General features: G+C 48.4%; 1 protein-coding gene across 1 annotated transcript in view; it reads left to right on the forward strand.

The window, feature by feature from the left end:
• RFLNB (refilin B) overlaps window positions 1-5,951 on the forward strand; it is a 9,170-nt gene extending 3,219 nt beyond the window's left edge. The window contains exons 2-3 of the mRNA XM_039720882.1: window positions 1,075-1,229; window positions 3,276-5,951. Of these exons, the coding sequence (XP_039576816.1) occupies window positions 1,075-1,229; window positions 3,276-3,606 (486 nt within the window). The 3' untranslated portion in view covers window positions 3,607-5,951. The remainder of the gene's footprint in view (window positions 1-1,074; window positions 1,230-3,275) is intronic.
• The last annotated feature ends 7,368 nt before the right edge of the window (window positions 5,952-13,319 follow it).

The following is a 13,319-nucleotide window of genomic DNA, read 5'->3' on the forward strand; positions in this document are numbered from 1 at the left end:
TGGGATGGGATGGGATGGGATGGGATGGGGGAACCGCCCGCCGTTTCTCTCCGCTGTAACCGAGCCCCCCGGCCGCTGTGGTGTCGGCGCCGGGAGGGAAGGGTCCCGCTGGAACGGGGCTGTTCACGAAGCTCTGGCTGCCAGGGGAGCTCCGCTCCCGCCCGGCTCGGGGCTGGGATGGCATCGCGGCACGGCTTTGGAAATCCCCGGGGAAAGTGACCTCCCGTTGCTCCGGAGTGACCCGGAGCAGTAACTTTGTCGTGCATAATCTGTGGTTTCAGTTAATTTGGTTTTTCACCGGATAGTTTTTGGATGTTGAGCTGCTGGTGCAAATACTTTGGAAACTGCAGGTTTAGAGGGAAAATCCTTTTTCTACAGGGTTGCTGCTGTGAAATTGGAAAAAGCCATCAGAGGGAAAGATGCTCACAGCCCCTCGATAATAAACACACGTGCAGAGGGGGCTTCAAAAACACACACGGGTTGGGTTCCATCCTTCAGGGCTGCTTTGGTTTCCTCGGGCTGTGGGATTCGGTGTCAGCTCCTGGTGCTGGGTGTCAGGAGAGGAGCACAGGGACAGGCAATGGGTCACCCACAGCTCGGTGGGAATGAGTTAATCCTTCCCAGCACTTGGTGTGTGAGTTAGGTTGGGTTTAATGCCTTCAGACAGGAGCCAGGGCATAGCTGTGGAGCAGGGAGTTGGTAATTTCCTCTGTGGTCTGTCCGTGGGGGTATGGGGTGAATTCAGCAAGGAGAGAGCTCCCAGACACCCCTGAAATGTTGGTTATAGCTTGAGCGTGGGTTCATACAGGGAACAGACTACACTGCACAGAGGGTTTGTATTCCTCCCTCATTTCCCAGAGTGGCTCCTCTGAATTAAGCTGCTGAAGTTAGCACCTTCTCTTCAAAAAATGCTCCTGGCCACCTCTAGGATGCTTTAGACCAGTGTGGAGTCAGCCTAAGGGATGCACCTGTAGCACATCTTGGTCTGGCAGATCCATGTGAACCTCAACAGCTCCATAGCAAGGGATAAATAAATCTGTTTTCCTGAGAATGTGCTGCATTGTAACATAAAAGGTACAACTGTGTGGTAACATAAAACATTTTGCATTTCTTCTGCAGAGTTCCGTGTTCTCCCCCAGCCCCATTCTCTCCAGCTGCCCTCCAAGACTGTGTCCTTTATCCTTTGGTGAAGGAGTTGAGTTTGACCCTTTACCACCCAAGGAAATAAGGTAAATATTGTGTTACAGTCATCTCACTTGGTAGGAGTTAGAGGAGTTAGCCTGTAAAGGAGCAGTTAGGCCTTATCAGTGCCTGTGAGTCAAGTTAATTTATTTGCAGAGCCATTGTTCACTGCAGCTGTACATTCCTGGACCTGGACATTTGTACAGGCTAAAGGAGTGTTCAGCCTCTTTTAATCCCACCCATATGGTTGTTTTGTTGGTTATTTTTCCAGGAAGACTTTCTTATATTTTACTCTCCTTCTTTTCCGTCCTTGCAGTGCTCCAAAATGTTGCCCTTCAGCTGATTAACCAGGAGGCAATCATGAGGGAAGAGCTTCAAAGATCTTTCTAGGACTGTTTCATTAAGGGAAAGAAATTTTGCTCTTTCAACCTCCTGGTTTTTTAATAAGCACTTTCTATCTTAACAGCTGTGGCTGGTTGTGTGAACTAAAAGAAATGGTAACATTCAGAGGAGTGCATAATTCTTTTTTTTTAATGCACTGCATCACTTCACAGCCTGTGAATTATTCCTTTGAACACCATGATTTGCAGTAATGAGAAAAGAAGGCTTCTGGTTGATGACTGTGCAATTAGAGGGAAGCTGATAAAATCAAATGGAAGCCTAATGCAGGGGAGGGTAGGGAGAATTATGTCCTGGTGTGGGGAAGGAGCCTGTGCTGTGGCTGGAATTGGAAGCAGTTAACTCCTTAGCTAGTGGAAAAGCCAACAGAGTTGTTGCAGTGTGAAGGAGATGAAAACTTTCTTTTGCAACCCAGGCGCAGAGGATTTGGGTGTGCAGACTGGAGTGTTTTCCTGCCAGCTGAATCTTCAGGAGTTTGTCTTCAGAGAGTGCCCCATGCCAGGGCTGATAGCAGAGCGCTCCCGTGTGATTCCTGGCAGGGAAAAGCTGAGGAGATAACGTGTGCTTCCCAGCTCAGAGGAGCTGGGATGTTTGTGTGCCAAGCCTGAACGTGGATCAAGGCCTCTGGGTTTGGGAGTTTGCAGAACTCAGAGGAGGTTTGTGCATTCAGAGCTCAGGGCTGAGAGGAAGTGTTGGTAGTGCTGGCAGCTGGGCTCGGCGGTGATAATCCTGGGAATGCTGCTAACATAAGGCTCTTTTCTCATCCTGTGAATGTGTAAGACACCAGCAGATGGTTCTGTGTGAGGTGGGATGAGGAGCCATCCCTCAGCAGCTCCTCTCATCCACAAACCTATGAGCAGAGCTCACAAATCCCCTGCAGCCCTGCTTCCTCCACCTCAGATGTCCCGTGCTTTGCAGGACATCAGTCATGCTGATGCCAGAACACATTCCTGCAAATATGAAACCTTGTCCTTTAATTGTAAAAATAAAGAATCACTGGCCTGAGACTACAGAGTTATTTCTATGGATAAGGTCAGCAATGTTTAAAGGTTGTGTTGCTGTGACTGGAGCTTGTCCCCAACAGAAATGCTCTCCTAGCTACCAGCTACAATTGCACTGCTGTAGTTAAAACTGTGTATTATATTAGAATTACTTCTTCCTCCCTATAAACACTCTTTGGGCCCCTCAGTTTGGGAAAGATGTTGAGATGCTTGATTGTCCAGAGGAGGCAACGAGGCTGGTGAGGAGCTTGGAACACAAACCCTGTGGGGAATGACTGAGGGAGCTGGGGGTGTTCAGCCTGGAGAAAAGGAGACTCGGAGGTGACCTTATTAGTCTCTACAACTCCCTGAAAGGTGGCTGTGCTCAGGTTGGGTTGGGCTCTTTGTCCAAGCAGCAGCTGATGGAACGAGAGTTGTTCTCAAATATAAGAGATATTTGAGATAACTTGTATCTCAAATATAAGTTGGATATTAGGAAAAAGCTTTTTACAGAAAGGGTGATAAAGTACTGGAATGGTCTTCCTGGGGAGGTGGTGGAGTCACCATCCCTGCATGTGTTTAAAACAAGCCTGGATGTGGTGCTTGGTTTAGCTGAGGCGTTAGGGCTGGGTTGAACTTGGTGATCTTGAAGGTCTCTTCCAACTCTGTGATTCTGCCTGAATCAGAAACAAAAAATCCCTTTTTCTGTGGCAGGTACACCTCCTCGGTGAGGTACGACTCGGAGAAGCACTTCATCGCCGACGTGTACCTGCCCGTGGGGCTGAGCGTGGCCTCGTGCAGCCAGACCATCGTCTGCGTGCCCAACTGCTCGTGGCGCAGCTACAAGGCCGAGGTGCGCTTCGAGCCGCGCCACAGGCCCCGGCGCTTCACCAGCACCACCATCATCTACCCCAAGCACGCCAAGACTGTCTACACCACCACGCTGGACTACAACTGCCGCAAGGCCACGCGCAGGTTCCTCTCCAGCGTGGAGCTGGAGACCTCGGAGTGCCTCGGCGCCGAGTGCGGCCTGGACGGCTGCTGACCGCGGCCGCCCCTCACGACCGACCCATCCATCCCTCACGCACTGTGCTAACTCCACTTGCTAAAAGCAGGTACAGACCCTCTCTCTCAGCTCTTAACTCCTGCTTTTCGAGCGTCACGACGGCCCCAGTGTGGTTTTCTGTGGGAGTGTAACTTAGCGAGGGGCTTGGCTCTTTGCCTCCCAAAAGCCGCCGGTTCCCTCCCAATTCCCCGCAGTAATCAGGTGAAAATAACGGGAAGTGATTTCCCAGAGGAGAAGTTGGCAGGTAAGGAGGAGTGTGGGGTAGTGGCTGGCAGGTGGAGATCCATCTGGTGCCTCGTGGTGATGTGTAAAAGGTGAGGGCAGTTCGCTCTCTTGCAGAGGATCCACCAGGTCGTGTAGTTACACATACTGCTGTCAGCCATTTCAGCTTAGATCGTGTTTTCTCCAGAAGAACCATCCCCTGGAAATTGCTGGAAAAGGCTAACAGAGAAAACCCCAGAATTCTGCGTTTAACACGTACAAAAATGTTAACATGTGGCATTCCCATTTCGTGTGAAGGTGTAAATTGGGAAGAAGAGGGGCTCTGAGCAGAGCGGGAGATGAACTGCTTCTGCAGCTCCAGGCAGCAGAGACAGGATTGTGTGATTCCAGTTCTTAGGGTGGTGAGGAACCCGTGGTCTGTGTGACACACAAGTGTTTCTGTGCCTGCAGCAGGGCTTGGAACAGGGAACACCAGGCCAGAAATTATCCCTGTGTTGTTGGGTCTTGGTGATGTGGAGGTAGAAAACCACAAGTGCCTTGTTTTTGCCCACACAGGCTGTGTGCACTAAGGGAGCTGTAAACCAAAGCAAGATTCAGATAAAGTGCTGGACAGAGAGACCCAGAATGGCCAAGGAGGTGCTGGTTTGGGTGTGAGACGCTGTTGTGGTGGGGTTGGGAGGAGATAAAAGTAGCAAGGGACAGGCAGGTTTGTAGGATAACAAAATCACAGCTGTAGCTCTGCTTCCCCGCTGAGCTTGTCGTGGCACAAATCCGTGTCCTGGGGATCAGGGATGTCACTGGGATGGGGCAGCCTCTGCCTGTCTGCAGGCTGCTGAAAAACCTCTCCTGAGTGTGTGATGAGTTTGGGGACCAAAGGGAATAGCTTCAGATACTATGAAAGTCTGTCTGGGTGTTACGTGCGTTCGTTTATCGTGTGCCTTGATGAAAATAAGACAGAGAGGTTTCCTTGTTTTCCCAGATTTTTTTTTCCTGTGTGTGGAGAGCATCTGCTTTGGGGAGCGTGGGTTGTGCTGGTTTTTTGTGTGGTGTAATCTCTCAGAAACACCTGATAGACCTGTCTTAGCTGGACACGGCTTTTCCACGTATTCCAAAACTCCCCCGAGGTGTGGGTGTGCCACACCAGTCCTGGAGCAGCTTTTCAAGAGGACTTGGCAGTGCACAGCCCCAGGGGTGAGTTTTGTCAGTGGCAGCCTCGGGAGGCTGTTCTTGAGCTGTGCTTAACGTGTGTTTGTGCAAGTATGATGGATGGAGTGGAAGTGTATCCCAGGGAACTGAGAGGAGTTGGGAGATGAAGAGTGCAGCAGGAAGGAAACCTTGAGTTTGTATGGTTTTTTTATTGTTGTTGTTGGGGTTTTTTTACTTATTTATTAGCTCAGAAAAGAACATCCTTCACCTTTGGTACTTGCCTCAGAGAGGCAGCTCCTAAAACAATCCCAGGATGAGAGAGGACACGGCCGGGCAGGCAGCGCTCCGGAGTTCAGCGCAGCGTCACCTTTAAACCCTTTGGTCTCAGGCTGCAAGACTGGGGAGATGTGTCTTAAACAGATGATGTTGCAATTCTGCCCTAACCGTGCCCCAGGATGTCCTTGTGGTGTAACAGAAGGCCCAGCTCACCCCACAGCCCGTGGGGTTTCACACTCTGCTCCGTGGGACCGGGTTGCTCCATCCCTCGCTCCTGCAGCAGCTGCTGCTGGTCACAGGGTTCTGGGAGAACACGGGCCCTGGATTGCTCCCACAAATGCTCTCCCAAGGAATCCACTTGGAACACATCTAAGAGGAGGTTGTTTTAAGTTGTAGCCATTAGCTGTTCCTAGTTAGAAGCAAAATAACCCACAAAATGCCCCTCACCCTCTGGTTTTAGGATAAAGCACCTGATTTTTATAAAGCAAGCAAATTTAATGTGTACCTCTTAAGAATATTTTAATTGGTAGAGATACCTTTTAAATTATTTATGTTCCAACATTTGCAAAGCTCTGATTAGCTCTGTGCAAGTGTTCTGGTGTCTGTGATGTTTCCCACCCCCTCCTTCTGATTTTCAATTTGTCTTTTACTTTATTGGTAATAAATGATCTGAAAACCATCCTGCAGGGAAGTCTCTTTATTTCTCATTCAAAGCTTTTCAGTGTTTATTGTGGTAGTTACTTAGAAATAAATACATAATATTTCCTGCCAATCCCAGTTCCCCTCCTTTCTCTTCTATTCTTGTTTACATATTCTAGGAGGGTGTTTCCCATATAGAACTGTCTATATTAAAAACCAAACCAGCACCAAATGTTGTGGATTTGTCAGTTTAATAAGACATTGAAAAAGTTCTTTAAAGACAGCTGAAAATCCTCTCCTTAATGTGTTTGAGTTGTTCATCTGGTACAGCTTTATTTTTAAAGAGAGTTTCTGGTATGAATTTCAGCATATCCTACAAGTGAAGAACTAATCCCTTTCAAACACAACATGTATTTAACCAGGCAGGAATTTATTTTCAAAATGTAGATGCTCAAAGGCTGCATTAGTAAACATAGCATAAATATAAGACTAGAGTGTGTTATGCATTAAACTTCATAAAACCAAAAGAGATGATTATAAGCTATTGTGTCGAGAGAAATGCTCTGGTGGTTTTCTGGATGCTTAATCTGTTCTTTTAACCTTTCCACATTTTGCAGGCGTGCTGATTTTGTTAGTGACTCTGGCAGAGCAGGAATGGATGTAATTGAACATCAGTTAATTAATTCCTAATGGGATTTTTTGCTTGCTTTTTATTGTTCATCTGGTTATGTGCTTGTGGAAGCTCTAGAGTTGCATGTAATGACATTATTGGGGTCTGGGGAGCCGTGGAGCTGCTCCAAAGCTGCTGCTTCCAGCAAAAGGCTCTGAGAGCTTTTGGGTATCCCGGAGTTTTGAAGTATTAAACAGGAGAAAAGCTACTTATAAACATCAATTCTGTATAAAAGGGTCGATTTAAAAAGCTATTAAGAAAAAACTTTAGAAGTCAGCACAGTAGCTTTCAGGGGAGTTCGGGGACACTTTCAGATGTCACCTAACTTTCAAATGCTTCCTGCAGTGAGGCTGGGCTGTTCTCCTTAAGTATTGTCATGACACTCTGTATGAAAAACATTATTTTACTATCAAAATTTGAAGTAGGGGTGTACAAGGTTGTTCCATGTGATTTTTAATTCATATTGGCCCAATGAGCTTCTAATTAGCACCTACCATTCCAAGGAAACCCTGTTGTTCTGGATGTGCTCTTTCCCTTTCATGTGTGCTTCTCCAGAATGTCACATCTGAGAGTCTGAGATAATGAATTTTTGTTAATTTGTGTTAAAATTTTGTTAATTTCTGTTACAAAATAAAACACTCAACCTAACAATTGGGTCAAAAGCCAGGAGGTGAGGGCTGGATTCACGTCCTGACTGTGCAGCTCACTCAAGTTTCAAGGAAGGTAAGTTTGTATGCCTGGAAGTCATTTCAGACTCTAAACAAAGTGTCTGGTCCTTCATCTGCTCACAAATCTGCATTGTACAATGTGAATACCTGGAAAGTTTAGCACTGTTATTTGGAAATAAACCAACAGCAATAATTGGCACAAACACAGCATGGAAAGGAGCACTTCTAATTGTTGATGCAGTCTGAGTTGCAGCCATATTTTAACAGGTTGGTTTGGTTTTTTAAGATAAGAATGTCCTTTCCTCCACACAGACAGTGAGGAACCCCTGCTAGGACACAGAAATTGTTGGGATTTTGGGTGACACCCTTGGTGCAGCTCGGAGTTCAGTTCACAGCAATTCCTCAATCAGCATTCAGGCACAGCAACTTTTGCTCTTCCAAATAATTACTGCAGGAATCTCCTTTACCTGCTGCTGCCGTGGAGGGGTGGGGAATTCCTGGCAGCTGGGAAGTGCTCCTGGATGTACAATTCATACCTTTCCCTCCTGTTCACCCTGTAAACACGCAGCCTCTCTCTCTCTGCCTGGGGATGCTCCAGAATCCCATCCCAGCGGAGGCTTTGGCTCAGCTGAGCACAGAGACCTTCCCCTGCCCCAGCAGAACCCAAAATGCTGCCAGCTGATGCTACAGCCTTGTTTGTGTTTGCATCTTCCTCATTCCCCTCTGCAGAGTTTTGGGCTGAGTCAGGGTTCCTCCCAGGAGCTGGGATTTGAAGCGCTGGAGGGGAGTGGGCCCGCTGCTTTCTGCTTTTGTGGTGATGTTTTGCTGTTAAAATAATAAATTTGTGCTGTTAGCAAAAAGGTAAGTGTTCCCTCTGAGGCTTTCCTGATTATTTCATAAAACAAAAAATAAAATGAGGAAACTGCTTACTGTGCTTTACTAAAACCCCAAATCTACAGGAAAAATAGTAATGGCCCAAAAATCTTATTTTTAAGTAGGAAATAGATATTTTTCCGATTGGCCAGCATAGGGATTGTCACACCTGTAAAATGTATTTATTGAGGCTGTTAATGCATTAATAGCACTTCTGCACTGGCATCAAGTTCACTGCGTTTGCCTGACTCAGTTTTAGCAGGAAATTGATTCTGAGTTGTTGGGGATATTTTTTAAGCTGACATCCATTATAGTGAGCTGTGTGATTTTATTTTTTAAATAGTACAATTTCTGGAAACTTTCAGGCACTTTTTGTACTAAGATAGTAGAAATGAATGGAATTACTCCTTTACACAGATTTTTTTGGTAATTACCCTTCCTTTTCTGTAGTTTTACCAACCACTCACCCCCACTGATAGATCAGTGCTGTAACTCAGTGCAAGGGTGAATATTTAAATATTCCCTAAATATTAAAAGCATCCCAAATCCCGGGCAGTTTATGGAATTCTCTACTCCCTGGCAGGTGCCTTGTGCCTCCTACTGCTTATTCCGTGTAGTTACATGCGCTCCATCTGGGATAAATCTGTAGCTAGAGAGGAAAATCTGTGTATGAACAGGGGGGCAGGGCAAGGTTTTAAAGCACCATGGGTGATTTCCTGGGAAAAGCAGTTTTTTCTCACCTGCCCTAGTGCTGGGGGTGTTGGCCCTGGTGGCACTGGTGGCACTGGTGGCACTCCTGCGTGGTGGCTTCTTCCTCCCTGGTGGCTTCGTGCCAGCTGCTGGAGGGGGTCCCGGCTCCCTCTGCTGCCCAGCAGCCCTGGAATGGCCTGGCAGGGAGCAGAAAATCCAGCAGCCCCAGCTCCTTCTGCCTGTCTGTGACTCCTCTGCACCTTCCTCCCCTCCCAGCCTTCCTCCCCATCTCCCCTCAGTCCTTCTCCTCCTTCTCCTCACCTTCTCCCTTCCCCTCTCCTCCCTGCAGCCTTCTCCCCTCCATGCCAGCGCCTTCCCTCCTGCTCTCCAGGCAGGGTGGCACAGGGACAAGCCTGGGCTCGCCTCTTTGTCACTGGAGCAGCTCCCGTGCCCTCGTCCCCTGTGTGAGCAGTGCTGGGCTGTGCCTGTCCCTTGTCCCCTTGTCCTTTGTCCCTTGTCCTTGTCCCAGCCCCGAGGTGCTGCAGGATTGGCAGGGGAACCACCAAACCCCAAATCATCCCATCCCTTTGTGAGAGCAGGTGCTGGGCTGTGCCTGTCCCTTGTCCCTTGTCCCCCTGTCCTTGTCTCCTGTCCCTTGTCCCCTGTCCCTTGTCTCCTGTCATTTGGCCCCTGGTCCTTTGTCCGTGTCCCAGCCCCAAGGTGCTGCAGGATTGGCAGGGGAACCACCAAACCCCAAATCATCCCATCCCTTTGTGTGAGCACCTGCTGGGCTGTCCCCTGTCCCTTGTCCCCTGTCCTTTGTCCTTGTCCCAGCCCCAAGGTGCTGCAGGATTGGCAGGGGAACCACCAAACCCCAAATCATCCCATCCCTTCGCACCCCTCAGCCCAGTAAATCAAGGTGCTGAGGGAAACTCATCTTTCCCTTCCTTCCTCTCCCTGTTTCCCTTCCTCTTGCCCAGTTTGCCTTTTCCTTTCCCTCTCTCTCCACCTTTACTCCCACCAGAGTAGTGGAAGCACATTTTCTGGGGCAGCAGCCTCTTTCTGAGGTTTTTGGGGCTGCTGCAGCCCTGCCCTTGCTGCTGGGGTTGGTGGGAAGAGCTGTGAGACCCTCAGAGCCAGGGAGATCAGCACATCTCCTCCAGAGGTGAAATCCTTCCTCACAACTCCAGGAACAGCTACTGAAGCCATGCTCCTCTTAGACATCCTCTCCCTGGGAGGAGCACGTGTTTTAATCCTTTTTGGGTGCTTTTTCCTCCTCCTCCCTTCCTCTTTTCTCCTGCTCTGTTGAGATGTGGCGCTGCTGGTGGCCCTGGGACAGGTGGTGGCATCAGGCTCCTGCTCCCACCGATGCTCTCCTGCCCAGGGATGGTGATTGCTGATGCTGGACAGCAGCCAGGAGGTCCCCAAAGCTGCCTGTGGACAAAAGGGACAGTGACACAGGACAGGAGGCAAGGAAACAGCAGCAGCAGTGATGGGGTGTAAATAATTCATCCAGACTGGGGAGGCAGCGGGGTATTTTTGGAAGGGGATTACTTGTTGCTAATGACAAGTGGTGGTGGTTGTTAATTTTATTATGATAAAACCTGACTCGCCAGCCAAAATTAGAGCCCAGGGGGAGCTGCTGGCCTGAGCTGCCTGTAAAGAAAATCATCTTGTGACAGCTTTTCCCTGGAATGCCAGGACAGGAGGAGCAGTGTTCTCCTGGGGGACCTGCCCCTCCTCCTGCCAGGGCTGGGAGCTGGGGAGCCCCTGCAGCAGATCAGCTTATCCTGAAAGGGCATCATCCCCAGGCAAAGCCTGGTGCACTTTTTGACTTTGGATACAACTACACAGAGAAATTTCTCTAAATGTCTCAGTTTATTCCCAAATGTGCATCATTTTCCTGTGCCACAGAAGTTGTGTGTGGATCTACACATGGGCTACTAAGGAAGTCTTGTGAAATGATCTTGTGGGTGCTGCAGGCTCAATGTGAACAAGGAAAGGAGAATTGCACCTGAGCCTTGCCCATGAAAGCAAAATATGGATCAGAATTGGGATTTTTTTCTTTAAAACAGGTTTAAAAACAAGCAGATTTTACTGTGAAGCATCAGTATTCTTCCAGCATTTGCTTTGTCTTGTACACCCTTGAGCAGGTGTGCTCTGTAAACAAGACCTTTTTGGCTCAGATTAGGGACAGAATCATTGACATTTTATTAAGGAGAGGTAATTAGAGGGACGAACACAGATTGAACCAGAGGATTGCAATCAGAGCAACAGCTTGGAGAAAAGCCCTGGACTTCTTGCTGTGAATTGTGAAGCAGCTGAAGCGAGCTGGGCAGTCAGGCAGGTGGGGAAGCAGTGCCAGACAGCTCCTTGCTCCTGTTTTCCTGGGAAATGGCTGTTCAAAATAAGGATCCAGCCAGTCTGACCTGCTGGTGTTCATTCCTCAGTGTCCAAACTGGGAATCCTGGAGCATTCTGCTGTAAAACAAAGCTGCTTTTAAGCACCTGTGGCTCCTCTGCAGGGCACCACACCCACGAGTTTACCCTCTCCAAAAAGCTGCTTTTTCTTTGCCATTCCTTGAGGAACATCCCAGCCTGAGGTGCCACAGGAGAGGAGAAGGGATCAGCTGAGGGCATGCACAGTGCCTCTGTCAGCAGCACTGGTGAGCCTGCAGGAGCAGGCTGTTATCCCTCGTTGTCCTTGTCACGGGGGTATTTCAAATCTCTGGCAGCTGTGATCTGGTGAATAATTCAGCAAAACCCATCATCGATAAAAGAGAGACTTTGAAGGGTTCTTTGGGTGGAACTGGAAGTGCCTGGCTTCTGAGAAACGAGTCTATTAAAAATTGACTCGGTGTTATCAAAGATAAAACCTGTATTTAGCCTTTAAAATTTTTTTTAATGTAACGTCCTATTTATTCTCTGTGGCACCCGGCTGCCAAGGCCCAGCCTTGCAGATTCTGGAGCATCTGTGGGGATCCTGACAAGCAAATTCAAGAGCAGGATGGATGCAGGCTCTGAGATGTGTGTCATTTCCCTGCCAGCACAGCTGGTTAAATAAGGTAATTTATCTTCTTCCTGAAGTTGGCTGAACCGTGTGTTTAATTTATTTATATTATTGACTGTGTGGAAGAACTACCCTGGTGCGAAATGTCATCATCAAGTGTTTTCTTCCACAGAGCTGCAGGCTCTGTGTTCATGCAAAATGCTCCCTCTGATGTATTTTTCAACACTTGCCTGAACCAGAAAGAAAAATATCTGCTCAGAGTTGAGCTTGATTCAGGTGCAAGGTGGCTGAGGGTCCCTGAGCTGACCCTGAGGGCTGCTGCATGTGTGGAGGTGAGAGGGTTTGCAGAGGCTCCAGCTCTGAAAGGGCAGTAAAAACACAATTTATTTTCTCTTCCTTTCTCTTTTCCCTCTGTCTTTTCCCCCCATCCCTTCCTGTCACATGGCAAATTTACTCACAGCATCAACTGGACATTTAGACAGTAAGCAGCCCAAATTCCTGTGTTTTGGTGCAAAGGAATAATTGTGTTCCTGTGATTTGCTGCTGACTCACCACAGGATCTCAGGCTATCCCTCCACAAACCCAAATCTTGCTGCTATTACCAGCAAATGTCTGAATTGGGATTGCTCAGGAGGTTTGGGTCCTTCAGTTTTAAAAGGTCTGAGCCCTCTGTGGTTGGCAGGTGGCCATGTTCTGCTCTTGGTGTGAACATTTTTTTAACCCCCACAGAGTTCCTTTTTTTATTGGGGTTGGGTTTTTGTTTGTTTATTTCTTGTGTGGATTTTGGGTTGGTTTGGTTTTTGGTTTTTTTTATTGGTCTTTTTTTTGTTTGTTTGTTTGTTTTTTCTGGCTGTTGGGGGATTTGTTTTGTTTGTGTGCGTTTGTGGTTTGTTTGGTTGGGTAGTTTTGTTTGTTTTGTTTCTGTTTTGGGTGGGTTTTTTTTGTTGTTATTGTTTGGGGAAACTGTGTTTGGTCTTTTTCGGGGTTTGTTTCGGTACCACCTTTCCTTGTTTATGGTTGGGTCTATTTTTCCTGTGGCTTCTTGCTTTGTTTTGGGATGCACACCTGGCTGTGCCCACAGCCCAGAAAAGGTTCTGGGGCACATCTGGCTGTGCCCACATCCCCCTTAGCCTCACCTAGTGCACATCTGGCTGTACCCACATCCCCTGCAGCCTCTCCCTATGCACATCTGGCTGTGCCCAGATCCCTTCAGACCCTCTCTATCCACATCTGGCGGTGCCCACATCCCTGCAGCCTCTCCCAGTGCACATCTGGCAGTGCGCACATCCCCTCCAGTCGCTCCCGGGTCACATCTGGCTGTGCCCACATCCCTGCAGCTTCTCCCATCGCACATCTGGCTGTGCCCACATCCCCTCCAGCCTCTCCCAGGTCACATCTGGCTGTGCCCACATCCCTGCAGCTTCTCCCATCGCACATCTGGCTGTGCCCACATCCCCTCCAGCCTCTCCCAGGTCACATCTGGCTGTGCCCACATCCCT

Source organism: Passer montanus, unplaced genomic scaffold (assembly GCF_014805655.1).
Source record: "Passer montanus isolate IOZ18808 unplaced genomic scaffold, ASM1480565v1 scaffold44, whole genome shotgun sequence".
Classification (NCBI taxonomy): domain Eukaryota; kingdom Metazoa; phylum Chordata; class Aves; order Passeriformes; family Passeridae; genus Passer; species Passer montanus.